This window comes from Callorhinus ursinus, unplaced genomic scaffold (assembly GCF_003265705.2).
Source record: "Callorhinus ursinus isolate GAN/ISIS: 27379988/994484 unplaced genomic scaffold, GSC_fseal_2.0 scaffold2, whole genome shotgun sequence".
NCBI classification, from domain to species: Eukaryota; Metazoa; Chordata; class Mammalia; order Carnivora; family Otariidae; genus Callorhinus; species Callorhinus ursinus.
Window position 1 is genome coordinate 28,943,531 of NW_027397064.1, and position 14,761 is coordinate 28,958,291.

At 38.2% G+C, this 14,761-nt stretch overlaps 1 protein-coding gene across 9 annotated transcripts in view; it reads right to left on the bottom strand.

Moving 5' to 3' along the window:
• The window catches only part of PARD3B (par-3 family cell polarity regulator beta), a 1,017,627-nt gene that overhangs the window by 406,774 nt on the left and 596,092 nt on the right, over positions 1-14,761 (bottom strand). For all 9 annotated transcript variants that reach the window (XM_073879629.1, XM_073879634.1, XM_025892834.2 and 6 more), the window contains one exon: positions 11,467-11,652. In XM_073879629.1, coding sequence (XP_073735730.1) covers positions 11,467-11,652 — 186 coding nt within the window. The remainder of the gene's footprint in view (positions 1-11,466; positions 11,653-14,761) is intronic.

The following is a 14,761-nucleotide window of genomic DNA, read 5'->3' on the forward strand; positions in this document are numbered from 1 at the left end:
ACTCCACTTAACCTTTACCCTAATTTGGAGCAAATCTGGAAATGAGATTTACAGGAAAGGAATCTCTCCATTTCTATGATCTAATTTTGAGTGGGGCACAGAAAGACTGAGGTTAAGGTTACACAAAACAGGGTAAAACAAAAACAACCTTAATGGTTGAGTCATGTGAAGTGAGACACAACTCGAGAAATCATTCTGGTTTATTTTGGCCTTTGGTGGAAGGAGGACTAATGGGTTGAGTCTTGAGAAGGAGGCTGGGAGGGTCACTAAAAATCGGATGTAAGATTTTTAAAGAGGAGGAGGAAGCAGAAGACTTGGATCAAGATCCTCGCCCTGTTAACAGGAAATGAGGTCTAGCACTGGATTTGCAGAGGCTTAGTCTTGGCAGAACACCTCTTCCTCTATGATATGAAGAAAGATAAAGACTGAAACTTTATGGGTATCTCTAGGACGGAGGAAATAAAATCTGAGTGAGATGCCACCTGGTAACCTCATGTGAACCTTCTCTGTGAAGTATGGTGCAAGGTCTATGTGAAGAGGTAAATAAGAGATAAGGAGGTATAAGGACTTTTTTTTTTTTTAAAGATTTTATTTATTTATTTGAGAGAGCGAGAATGAGAGATACAGAGCACGAGAGGGAAGAGGGTCAGAGGGAGAAGCAGACTCCCTGCCGAGCAGGAAGCCTGATGCGGGACTCGATCCCGGGACTCCAGGATCATGACCCGAGCCGAAGGCAGTCGCTTAACCAACTGAGCCACCCAGGCGCCCAGGACTTTTTTTTTGATAAAATAATCTCTTACCAACAGGTACTAAGCACAAACTTTCATTTTTAGCTACATTCCAAGTCTCAAGCACACAGACCACTACACTGAAGTAGAACATGTTTGCTGTATCCAAGTCCCAAACAAAAAGGCAGGTCAGGTCACCCTGGGGCAGCTGGTATTTTTTTTTTTTGGAAGAAATACACATTTATCACAAGCATCACTGGAGAGCTGTGGGCATGATGGAAATCCACACACTCTCATTTTCAGGCTTGGCTGGTCTGTTGCTCTTGGTGTGTGCTTTCTCTGTATAAGATAAATGATGGGTAATTTCATTAATGGTGATGCCAGTAAGTGCCATGTTGTCCTAACATTTAGAATATAATCACAGAACTTAGAGCTTGATAGGTCCTTTGAGATCATCTTGTCCAACCTCTTCTGTACATTTAAATAATGTGATGCTCAAAGAGGATGCAAGGCCATTTATTGAACTCATCTTAAGAGAAGGCACTTCCCCATGGGCTGGGACTTGCTCAGCTCGTTAGGGTCAGAGCTAGATCAGAAGAGCCCAAGTCCTCGCTTCTTAGCATTCTCCATTCCTAACCATTCTCTCTGCTACATAGATGACGGTGACTAGTTCCTAAAGAAGTAACGCTTCAAGAAAAAAATATTCAAAACCGGCGAGGACAATATGTCACCAGATGTCTCCTGGAAGAGAGCCTGATACAAAATCCAGAGTCAGATGGCAGAAGATATGGTGACTGGTGCCTGTGCTGGGAGATGGCAGGACAACTGTCTTCTGCAGAAGCAGGAGACAATTTGTTCACCTCTCTAGCCACAAGGAGATAAATGCATACCCATGTCTGGGCTTGGTCAAAAATGAAAGCGATTCAATGGGAAGTTCATTAAATATCTCTAACTCAGACTCATTAAATATCCTTCACAATTGTATATGACCATTGTGTATACTTTGGGATAATTTTGACCAAGAAAAGCACTTTTTTATGGTTTTATCTTTTTCTTTTAATACTATGTTTAAGTGCATACTTAGACATGAGAATGCTAACTCTCATCAACTGATTTTATAGAAGAGATTTCAACTATCTGGGGATATAACTCAGTAATTTTAGAATATTTATTTCATTGTAATTTGGGTCATGCTTGTGTCTGTTAAAGAAAAAAAATCCTGTTCTGCTACAGACTGAATGCTTGTGTCCCTCCTCCCCCATCCCTCTTCCAAATACGTATGTTTCAAATATGTGAGGTTATTAGGAGGGAACCTTCATAAATGGGATTAGTGCCCATATAAAACAGGCCTGAGAGAGATTCCTCACCCCCTCTGCCATGTGAAGGTACAGCAAGCAGATGGCTATCTATTAATCTGAAATGGGCCCTCACCAGACACTGAATCTGCTGGTGCCTTGATGTTAGACTTCGGCCTCCACAACTAGGAAAAATAAACTTGTTTTCTATAAACCACCCCATCTATGGCAGTCTGCTAAAGCAGCCAAAACAGACTAAGACACTTTCCTTCCTATTTTATTGCCATCAGACCCCTAACTAACAAGACTGCTTACCTCTGGCAACTATACTCTTCATCTCTGGTCAACCCCATAACCAACTCTATCCATCCTCAAGCAGGAGGGAGTAAAGGAAGTTCCCCAAAGAGGAAGGAGAACAGAGTAAAGATAAAAAGTAACTTCCTTAGGACACCTGAGGACAAATAAAAACTGGTACAAGATTTAGGTCTTCTCCATGTCCTGGGATTGCTTCAAATCTCATCAGCCCTAACCCAGTTCTAATGCAATAGGATGAATGGCCCAGGAGACAAGATGTTTGAGTATTACCGTCTCCCTTTTACTGAGCACCTAACATAGGCCAGTCTTTATGCAAATGTTTCGTATATGCTCTCTCATTTTTTTCTCATGACAGTCCTGTGAGAGATTTACTACTCTCCACTATTTAAGAGATGTAGAAATGGAGATTCAAAGAGATAAAGTGATTTGTCAAAGGTTATTGGCATGGCTAGGTGTCCCTGTCTCTGAGTCAGACATGTACCTGTTATGCTAAGATCAGAGTTCTAGAGATGATTAAAGACACTCCAATTATTAATGACAATAATTATTTAATGAGTTTCTTCTCTGGGTAGTCATTGTGCTAAGCCCATTATGTGCACTAGACGATTTAATCTTTACAACAATCCTATACATTGGGGACTGTTGCCCTCATTTTATAAAAAAGAAACCAAGAATTAGGTCAGTTAAATGCATTGTTACAAGTCAATTCTAAAGCAGATTTGAACTAGGACTGGGTCACTCTGAAGGCCATGTTTCCAACTATTTTGCTAGTGATTCTTGACTTTTATGGACTCTTAGATTCCTTTGAGAATCTAATAAAGGCTACAGATTCTCACCTCTTAAAAATATTGACACCACAGCTTCTCCACAGCTGCACATTTAGACCAGATAATTCTTTGTAATGGGGGCAGTCATATATTTTTGTAGGATAGTCCATATGCCCACTGAAGTATATCCACAATTTCCAGGGCATCTAGTGACCTTATATTTCAGCACCTGTTGTAGTCAATGGTGCCCGGGTACCACCTCTACCATGATTACTGGTGACGTTGTATGGCTTAATCCACCTCTTTGGGCTAATTTTTTTGTAAGGTCCCTTTACCTCTGAAGTTCCAATGAACACAGAAGGAAGAGTAAGGAAGCCTAAGCAAAGAACTAGCCTCTGCAAAACATGAAACAAGCATGAGAGAGTGGGCTGGCTTTTCTTGGGAGTAGCTGGCTGGAACCCAAGGCCAGTCCGCATTAGGCCAGGGTGTTGAGAGGATTAATCATGACCAGATGCCGGCTCCTGCCTCTGCATATTTCTAATGGGGCCCTCAGTAAAGCCTCCTGGGATATTATCAACACCCAGAGCCCAAATCCCAAAGCCTGACTTTAGACTGCCAAGCAGGATTTCCCTAGAGTGGGCTGGGACTCCAGGCAAGATGACACCTGATTGAAGGAAAGGATTGTCCTGAACAAATCCTTCACAAGGCCCTAAAATCATTCCCATGACAACATCTGCCTACCATATTTTTGCAAAAAAAAAAAAAAAAAAAAAAAAAAACAAAAAAAACCAACCTACAGGAGAACTTTGCATTCCAGATTGAAATCATTTGACTTCATTTAAAAACAATAGCAATGAAAGGAAAAGAATAAATCAAGATTTTCAAGTACAGTTTTTAAAACAAAGAAGGGGAATAAAGAAAGCTGGTAAGACTAGAAGCATATAAGTTCTTGTCTTGAAGAGTATCTACCTACATTAATCAACGTTTACATCATCTGTCCTAACACAATTTCAACCACTATGAACAGAGCCAATTCTTCCCAAGTAAGAGCTCTATTTTCCAGGGACAAGACATTGTATTCTGGGGTAGACACCATGGTGACATGGCCTGTATTTCTCCTTCTGTCCAAAATATCCTTTGCATTCCTACTCACCCACTGAATATCTCTCTTTCAAAACAAGGCTCAGCAACTGCCTTCCAATCATAGATTTCTCCATAGATAGAATTAATTGCTCCATCATCTCAACACCTATGAAACTTTAATAATACTCATCTACCATACTTCTATCATATGAGAGTTGTTTATATTTTTAACTTATTATGCCACCAGCTTCCTAGGTTATGGAATGAGTTGTTTTAAGTTCCTGATCTCCAGTCTATACTACATATTGCAGAACTCACTAGAGATGCTCAATAAGTGCATGCTAAGTCAAGTCACTTGAAAAACCTTTCATTCTGGTGCTCTGGACCTGGTGTAAGTTTCATCTACAATGAACGAATGGTTTATATAACAAACTGTAACTGTGAGAGATTAACGAACCCAGGCTGGCCTGAATATGCCATCACATGTTCATAGAACCTTTAGACTTCTAGAAGTGAAGCTTGATTACTTCCTGTGTACTGGCCCAATAGTCACTTCCTCAATGACTGTAAAATTTAAATTTACTCATTTAATTCAGTATTGTTTTAAAAGCTTCACTCCATTATTATGTAGCAAACTGGTGAAGTCTCAGGATTATGCCATTTACTTGGTATTTGTGGTATTTGAAACTGTTTTTGCCAAAGATAACAGAAAAATATTATTTAGAACGTCAGAATATATATATAATCAAAACCATTCCAATACCTTCAGAATGTTTTATAATTCTTTCATTTTGAGCTCCCTTTGGAAAAATGCAGGGCATAAATATATCCCAACTTATAGACTCTACTATACTCATTACCGATTCTTATAATTTCCTCAGCAAAAAAAGTTTGAGAAGCACTGACTTAAAGGGTTATCACAAATATTCCCTGGACTACTATGCAGTAATAGCATTTTGTGCTTATCTGACACTTCTGCTTCCTGTCATTTCAGCTTCCTCGCCATATATTCTTATCTCCTTCCTGATTTTCTGTTTTTGGTTTGCTTTGGCCTAGGAAACTGGATAATAAAAAGCTTATTAAGGCATATGTGTTTTATAGGAGTTAAGAAGATTCTGCCATGAGTGCCTAACCAGGCTAGAATCTGAGGCCTTTTCAATTTACTGAACATCATCTATTTAATTAACAAAAAAAAGAACTATACTCTTGTTTGTGCTAAAATTGCTTAAATTCTTGTCACTGGAAGAATGGGTCCAAAGCAAAGTGCCAAGGACAAAACTTGGATCATGTTACGAATATAGTTATATATATGAATATATAAATACATATAATAAATATTAAAAATATATAGTAAATATATAAAAATACATATAAATTCTCTCTCTCTCTCTCTCTCTATATATATATATAGAATATATATCTATTCTATAAATACCCATAATGAAGGTGACTATAGCTTTACAGGTGAAAGGTACATCTTCAGAGTCAAAGTATCATCATCATGGTATATCAACTTTCACAGATTGTAATTTCCTTTTTGATTAGGACTACCAATTCTTACAGTTTCTTTCAGCCCATGGAGATAATCATGGAGTCCAAAATACACTTCAAAATGATGTAGGTTTCCAAAATTTTATCTGGCATGGTATGGATTTCTTATTTGATTTCCATGCATAAAATAAAAATGTGTAAGTGATAAAGATCAGCAAGAAAAGCAATGATTAATGCTGATATTGTGAGATTTTAAAAATAATGTTATAGTACCTCTTTATAAAATAGTTGCTACTGGAGAGAACCCATTAAATGATGAGCCTGACTATCTGAATTAACATATGCCAACATTTTTGGTTTTTTTAATGAAAGGAAATTGGGTTAAATAATTAGCATAACAATAGATAATATTTTTCTCGTGTTTAAGTTAATAATTTCATTTTTAAGGTAAAATTCTTATTGGATATACAGTGATTATGAATTTTTCCAGGCAAGTTTCCTGCTTTTAGGTATTCATAAAATGTATCACATTTTTGTGGTCAGGATGAAATGTCAGAGTTTGGCTTCCCACAGTTGAGGATCTGCAATGGAGCTATTGACATCCTTGAGTGTAGGGTCCGTTGGTCAGAGGTAAAAACCTGGAAGATGTGACTGGTGGTAACAATTGTTATGGTTTTCCACCAACAGAAAACATTTATCAATTTTAAGAAGAATGGGTAGTTGAAGAAATCATGTAACATTTAGTGTTCCTTAAGAGCTGTCCCTTGTAACTTCCTTTGAATTCATTAATTATAGATCCACCACATGATTTATAGATACCAGTAGAGATGGAGTTGGAAATGACTCACGCTGGGAACTCCTACCGGACTCCTGTTGAGTAGCTTGACTGCCGCTAACTGTTCCAGGTTATGAAGAGACATGAAGATTCAGGATCAAGCACTATATTCCCAGAAATTCTAGAACTGTATACATTCACTCTAAAAATTCACATTTTAGTCATTTCAAAATAGGGAGATTGCTTGTATTAGATCATTTTTTTCTTTTACCTCATCCTAAATAGGGTAGATTATGAAATTCTGCCTCTCTCTCTCAGAGGGAGTATTCCAAATTTCCTAAGCACACCAGAATCAAATTACTTAAATTATGTCTATTTCATATTCTGAGTGCATGCATTTGCAATTAGCTATGTCAGGTATTTTTCTTTCATTTAATTTCATCATCATCAAGTAGTATTTATTAAGCACAAACCTGGCTAATTAATTTTCTAGAGAATAACACGTATTCTTAAATCCATTCTATTTAAGAGATCTTAAATAATCTGACACATGATATTTTTTCCCTTAGCAAAAATTACCTTTAAATTTTAATTTTTACCTTATTATTTCAAGTTTCAGTAGGACATATTCTACTCCCAAAGTCTGTATATTCAAATAAAAAATGTCATTCAGAATTAATATAACAGATTCCATAAGATTTTTATTCTTACTACAGCATACTAATATTCTATCTCAATTTTTTAAAAATATCACTGTTCTAGTTATATTTTTTTCTAAAAGTGATTCATTTTTAAGGTAGAAACTAAGAAATAGGTAGCTTAAGTTATTATACTCATTAGATGTAAAAATGCATTTTTTCTTAAAAATTCAGTTACTATAGTTCATGAAAAGCAAAGCAAAAGAAAGCCACTGATCTCAGAATTCAAAATGTTTAGCCACTGAGGATGAGAATATTGAAGGTCTTCAAACCTATCATCAAGACATTGTGTATGCTTTAGTGGAGGAAAGGAAAAACTAATTTTTATGTGGATTTGGGGAAAGGAGAGTATTCTTCTCAAGGTACTTTTTTTCTAACTGCAACAGAGACAATATTCCTTTTCATTTAACAATAACCACACTACCACATTCACTTTAAATTCCAATCACAGAACTGGAATTTTAGAAAAGCATCCTCAAGAATCTCATAATGCCACTTGGGTCTTAGTTCGTAAGACATTAAACCCGTAGACTTCTATCTAGTATTTTTGGGTTCTGGTAGCAATTACCCTGTACTTCAGCGGCCAATGCCCAGTAAGAATGACAGAAACTAAAACGGAACTACAAACATGCAATGCCTGTTACTGTTTAAGCAAATTGGCATCAATCCTCAGTCATATTTGGCTACTGAGGTCAATGGTCACTTTCTACTTTGAAAAGCAGAGCTCAAAGTGATGCTTCAGAAGGTCCACCAAGAACTCCGTGGGCTGAAGAGGTCTGAAATGGCAGATGTTGTGTCCTGACACAAGTGGGGAAGAGTTTCTGGGATTTATTTCTTGATACACAGAGTGGAATTTAAATATTAATGAGATTATGCATTTGGATAACTCTGAATAGAGTACAAATATTGTTCAGTTTGCCCCTCGAGCGAGAGGAATTCACTTCCAAGAGGGAATTTTAGAAGAGCCAGGTGCTTTCATTTTCAAACAGAGATTTACATCTCCATTAGAAATAACTCAAATAAGAGAGGAAATGATAGAAAGCAGTAGCCCAAGAGGTAAATAAAAACAATACAAATAAATAAAAAGAAAGAAAAAAGAGGCCCTCAATTATAGTCACAGTCACACAGTGGTTCGGGGGTTTTGCGTCTGGCAAGAAGTAGCCTATCTTTGTTTATACCAACGGAAGCCCCCAGGAGAATACAGCACACAGAATCCAAAGGAAGAATTTGGTCATACTTTTCAAAGTAGTTTAGTCTTCAAAAATCCACCTTCCCTAAAGGGAAAAACACCTTGAGAACCAATTAGTGGTACAAAGGGCCAGAAGAAAAACACTGCGCTCTGGCAGAAAGATTATTTTGTTGATTTCAGGTAAAAACCTAGGGCCAGATGCTAAAGTGGATGTTCCCCATGCCTATCCCCCCTTTGCCCCAGGGACACTGCAGTCTGTTACACTTGTATCTTCTCAAACAGGGACAGGAACAAAGTCTCAAAACAATTTTTGTAAGACATAATCCTGAATCACAGAACAGGTGGCAATTTTCTGGAGAGTAACAGTGGATTATTGCAACAGCCGCAGAAGAATAAAAAGATACTTCCTCTCTCTCTTTTTCTGGTTAATCAGATTTCTTGTGAGCAAAGCTTAGTCCTCTATCCTTTACTCTGCAAAAAGTAAACAAGACAAATGGATACTAAACATTCACAATAAGGCTAAATTCATGATTGATGCCTCTTACTGTTTAAGATCAGCTATAAAAATGCTGTCCAGTGGTTTTTAGTGGTGTGATTGTCTGACTCAGCAGACCAGTGTCAGGAAAGAAATTTACATAAATGGAAAGTGAAATCTTTCTTCAAGAAACAAGACTGTTAGAAACTGCTTAGGTAAGGAGATGCTCACTTACACAAACATGGATATACATATTAAACCTGCTCTCCAATATCTGCTTGAGCTTAAGTTATTGCCCATAAAGAAGCTAAGATGTTTGCTTTTAATTTCCAAAAAATCATTTCAGTTCCAATTTTACTTGGAATAAATTCTGCAAACAGGACTGTTACTAGGTATAAGAAGAATAATATCAATCTGGTATCCACAAGCATGACCAAGACTCATCCTTAAACACAGCACATGTTTAGATGGCTTGGCTAAGGGTGACAAGCATGATACCAGACAACTCCAGGGTAACAGCTCCTGATCTCTAGGAATATGAATGGATGAGATGAAGGAGGTTTCACTGCAGTGCAGTAGAGTGCAGGATCTGAAGTCAGAATGCCTGGGTTCAAATCTTAGTTCAAGCAATTCTTGGCTCTGTGACCATGGGAGAGGCACTAAGCTCTGTAATCTGCAATTTCCCTATGATGGAACGGCATGATAATCATCCACTGTAAAAATGAAGAATAAAAGTAGAGAATCCACCTAAAGTACTTACCACTGCATCCAGCATACATTAAGTGCTAAGCACAACAAAGGTTAATCGCTGCTATTGTTATTATTACTATTATTTTCCTTTTGCTCCTGGTTCTGTGCATCTGAGCAAGATGGGAGAGTTCGACAGACTGAACCACTGACCCCAATTCTTCACCTTTCTCTGGATTTCCACCTTTGCCACAGCCTTATCAGCGGTCGACTGTATTTCTCCAGGCCTTGACCTTGGACTCACCCACATGCCTGCTTTGGTCAGAGGCGCCCATGCATAAGTGTGTGTGTAGGTTGTGTGAGCGGATCAGTGCCTAGGATTTAAGAGGCTTCACTCTTTGCTGCTGGCCCTCTGCCACCTCAGGGCATGAGAAGAACATGCTCCAGCGAGCATGCTGGTCCAGGGGTAGGTGAGGTACACGGAGGACATTCAGACCTGCAGATGTATGGTGTGACAAGAGACACAGCAGCCTGAATCACAGCCCCTTCGGTTGTCCTGCAGAGCCATGAGGGGCGTAAAGGCTTACTGATGTATGTTACTGAAATTTTGTCATTGTTTATTATGCAAAAAAAATTAACTGATTCAAGGAGTACATTAAAAAGTTGTCTACCCACAATGAATTTCTTATTTCCCAAGGAAAAAGGCATTAGCTCAGTGTCTAGGTCTGAAACAAATGTGGAATGATAAGGGAGAAGAGACAAAGGCTTCAACAAAGCCAGGATTCCAGGACCAGAGATGCTCCTGTAAACTCTACTTAGGCCTTCTTGGCTTTTGTTTAGGGAGGGTCACGTGTGATTAACGTCAGATTATTTTAAAATGGCTAACATTTGTTGAAAGGTTCCCATAGGTACCGTGCTAGACAATATACATACAGTATCTCTCTTAGTCCTCCTAAGAGCACTAGGAGGTAGGCTCTATTAATTTTACTCATTTTACAAATGAGGAAACTGAGGCATACGGAGACAAGTAACTTGTCCACATTGACAGTGGGTGAGAGTAGTCTGGGCAGGATGCAAACTCAAGAAGCCTCATGGCATGGCATGAAATGATGATGGTGGGAGGAGAGCTGGTGATAAGGACAAACATGGTTTCCCCCCCCTCCAATCACTTTGCTGTTTTAATCACAGCGTGTGTGTTAATTTAATCCTTAGGACACTTGAATTAGGTGTTACCTATTATATGCACCCTCCAGAGATGAAGAAAGGGGAGCACTGCAGGTCAAGTTCCTCGCCCACTTTCCCACGTGGCTAGCACGTGGTGTGCTAGTTGGAGCACATGGAGCTGAAGCTGGATTTGAACCCAGGCAATCTAGTTAACCATTACACTATGTTAATAGCAATGATCACACTTCTCACCCCAATGTGAAAAGGCAGAATCACGTTCTTTCCTTTTTTTTTCTGGAAATCTGTAAGCTTTTCCAAGTTCAAAGGCAAACATGCATTCCTGGCACCATGGCTATCTTCAAGTGCATATAATGTGATAAATAACCTTTAATTTACACTACAATCATTCTCAGGCTCCACTGAGCTTTCATTCTTCCAAGAGCAATTTCCTTATTTGCTGCTTTCATGTTGACTTGATTTTAGTTTTGTTTTTATGAATGTATTTTTAGGTTCAACTCTGTCAGGTTACAAATTCAGAGGAATCTTAACAGAGTGATAAAAGGAATGGGAGAAAGAGTAGTAATCATGATGGGTTTAGAGAACAATGTCTAGAAAATAAAACTAACCACACAGAGTGTGAACGCAGATGATTGTTGCCCAGATCTGTTCACACATACACTTCCTGCACCTGCAGGAGAGCCTCGTGGTCTCATGTCTTCAGACACTCTCTCCACCCAGTTCCCAAACAGCGACATCCCAAGCACCTTCACACTGACATGCAGACAGCAGTCCTACTGACCTTGAAAGCAGCACCTCCATGGATGATGGATTTGATAAAAATTCCCAAGTCCGTTCCAGTTTCTCGAGATTTGTTCCCTTTCAAGCTCACGCCAAGACCAGCAGAACCTGAATCATTCAGGGGGATCTCGAAGGTGAGTTGCTCAGTTGTTTCCAGTGAGAGTGCATAGCAATCAGGTTCTCCTTTCTGTTGAAGTATACATGGAAAGAGTGAAGGGAAGAAAGCGGATTAGTGTTTACACCCAAATGGCCAAACACAGAGGCAACTGGCAAGACAGGTTGATTGGACCTCTAACAGGCTGGTCTTCTCTCTCTACAAGGGGCCACCACCATGTCAGTGGGTGGTGGAAGAGTTCTTGAGAGTCATATTTCCTGATGGTCAACAGAGAGGATCCTTTGGCTAGGTGGAGTCATGCCATTTGAAACATCCTGAAAATATATGGAAATTCAGCAGAACAGTCTCAATAATTAAAGAGGCTGGATATTACTTAGGGGATCTTAAGTACCAGAAAAGACCTTAGAGATAAGGTGATCTTACTATCTTCATTATACAGATGAAGAAACAGAGTTTAGTGTAGAAACATGCTAGAATTTGGGGGAACTATTTGGCTTGTATAATTTAAAACACATCATTTACCATGGAAAAAATGTTCTTGATCAAGAATGTCAATTGGATAGAGAGAACTGAAAAAAATGTTATCTTAAACTTAGGGAAATGTGATTTATAATGAGAATCACTGAATTAAACTTCACTTTGTCTAACTCATGCCTTAAGTTTGCTTCTTTGATAGCATAACTCACTGGCAATCAGATTTTGAAGCTAAACAAAAATGATAATGCATGACAAACATTTGTGTCCACCTAGCCACAAGCACAGCTGTTCTCAAAAACACAGAGTAACAGTGTACGGAGGCAACAGGCACACTTAGGGTTCAAGTTTCCAGGGAGAAGCATAAGGTTAATCAGACTTGGCCCCTGATGTTTTCAAATATACAGCAGTGACTATAGAAAAGTGCTGTCCATATGACCATCTTTGCAGGTGTCCCTGCTGCATCCCTCCCAAGCTCGCAGAAACGTGAAACTCGGCCACAGTGTTTAACTGGAAAATTTGAAAATGAGATAGCCCTAGAAACCTTCAAATCATTCTAGGTCGGTAGTTCTTTCCTCTCTGTAATTATTTCTAGAAACTCTCATCTTAGGGTCACTTCTATAAAATTGCGTATTTTAAAAATGACTGTGAATGTCTGGATATGTCACCAAATAACTATAAAATCAGAACTCGCAAAGAACCCATAATTAAAACAGGATTAAGAGGCTGATCATTGCCAGACCCACTGACCTAGTATTTCCAACTCCTACCAAAATAGAGAAAACCCATGTCTACCTTTAAAGAAATAGTTCCTTCATTTAATTTCACTGTAAATGGAGTTAGCTATAAAAATTTGGACAATAGGTGGTTTCAAAGAAATGAAACTTTACTGCTTGATTTAATAAACCCCTTACTAGTTAGTTCTTTTAACAAACTCATTATATTATTATCTAAGAAGCAGCCCATTATTTGATTTAAAGTAGCTGCCCTTTTTTCCCCTCCATGGGAATGCCATAGTTAAACATGGAATGTAAATTGTTAGCCTTCATCTTTGTCTTCTAGAATGTCCTATTTAGAACATTTGATAATCATTTATGTTTCCCAGTCTCTCTGGGGTTTGGTTAATTTTAGTCTAATAAAGTTCCACTGAATTAAAGTACAAATTAAAGAACAGCTGTTCTTCCTAGAAGTTTGTGAACACCATTTTAGAGGAAGACTAGAAGCTTCTTTGGCTTTTTATCTACTAGAGACAAAATGACACCAGGCCAAGTTTTGCTTGAGTAATATTTTCAAACCACTTTATTCTGTGATCAAATATGATTTCTTTGGCAACTGTATTTAATTAAGATTGACAATCACTATTTGTACCAACACCTTTCATTTATTACATATGTGGTAAAACAAAATAGAAACCAAGTCATTTATGGCTATCTTGTCATTTGTGTGTATGTGTTATTTCATTTTTTTAAGTTTTGTTTTAATTCCAGTTAGTTAACACACAGTGTTATATCAGTTTCAGGTATACGATATAGTGATCCAATACTTCCATACATCACCCCCTGTGCTCATCACAAGTGCGCTCCTTCATCCCCATCACCTATTTAACCCACCCCTGCACCGACTTCCCCTCTGGTAACCATCAGTTTGTTCTCTATAGTTAAGGGTCTGTTTCTTGGTTTGTCCCTTTCTCTCTTTCTTTTTCCCTTTGTTCATTTGTTTTCTTAAATTCTACACCTAAGTGAAATCATATGATTTTTGTCTTTCTCTGACTTATTTCACTTAGCATAATACTCTCTAGCTCCATTCACATTGTTGCAAATGGCAAGATGTCATTCTTTTTGTGGCTGAGGAATATTCCATTGTACACATATACCATATCTTCTTTATCCATTCATCAGTTGATGGACACGTGGGCTGTTTCCATAACTTGGCTACTGTAGATAAAGCTGCTATAAACATCAGGGTGCATGTATCCCTTTGAATTAGTATTTTCGAATTCTTTGGGTAAATACCCAGTAGTACAATTCCTGGATCATAGGGTAGTTCTATTTTTAACTTTTTGAGGAAACTCCATACTGTTTTCCAGAGTAGCTGCACCAGTTTGCATTCCCATCAACAGTGCAAGAGGGTTCCTCTTTTCAGTCCCTGATATACCTGACATCCAGAAATAGAACAACAAAAACAATCTAATGGCTAACAATGGTTCTAAGTGCTTTACACATATTAACATACTTAATCTTCATAACAATCCTATGAGGAATATTATTATGCCCATTTTACAGATGAAGAGACTGAAATGCACAGCAGGTAAGTACCATGATTACAGTCCATGAGACTTGACAGTGTTGGAGTTTTGTGAGGTCCAGGCAGTGTGGTTCCTGTGTCAGACTCTTAACTGCTATGCTACGTCTCAACCTCTGTGAACCACTATGACTTGGCCTACTCACAAGAAATCCCAAGACTGATTCCCACAATGACAGTGAGGCACAATGCAATTTCACGTATTCTACTCAACTATAGTTCTGTTTTATATCTTTCTGACACTATATCGGGCTCAAGGCATAATAGTGGCATTATCATTGCTATTCACCCAATGGTGAAGGAAGCCATTATAGTAGTTAACATAGCCATTTCCTCTATTAGAAATAAATGTCCCTTTACCTAATGTACAAAAAAATCAATATGCTGAATGCCTTCCTTCAATAAT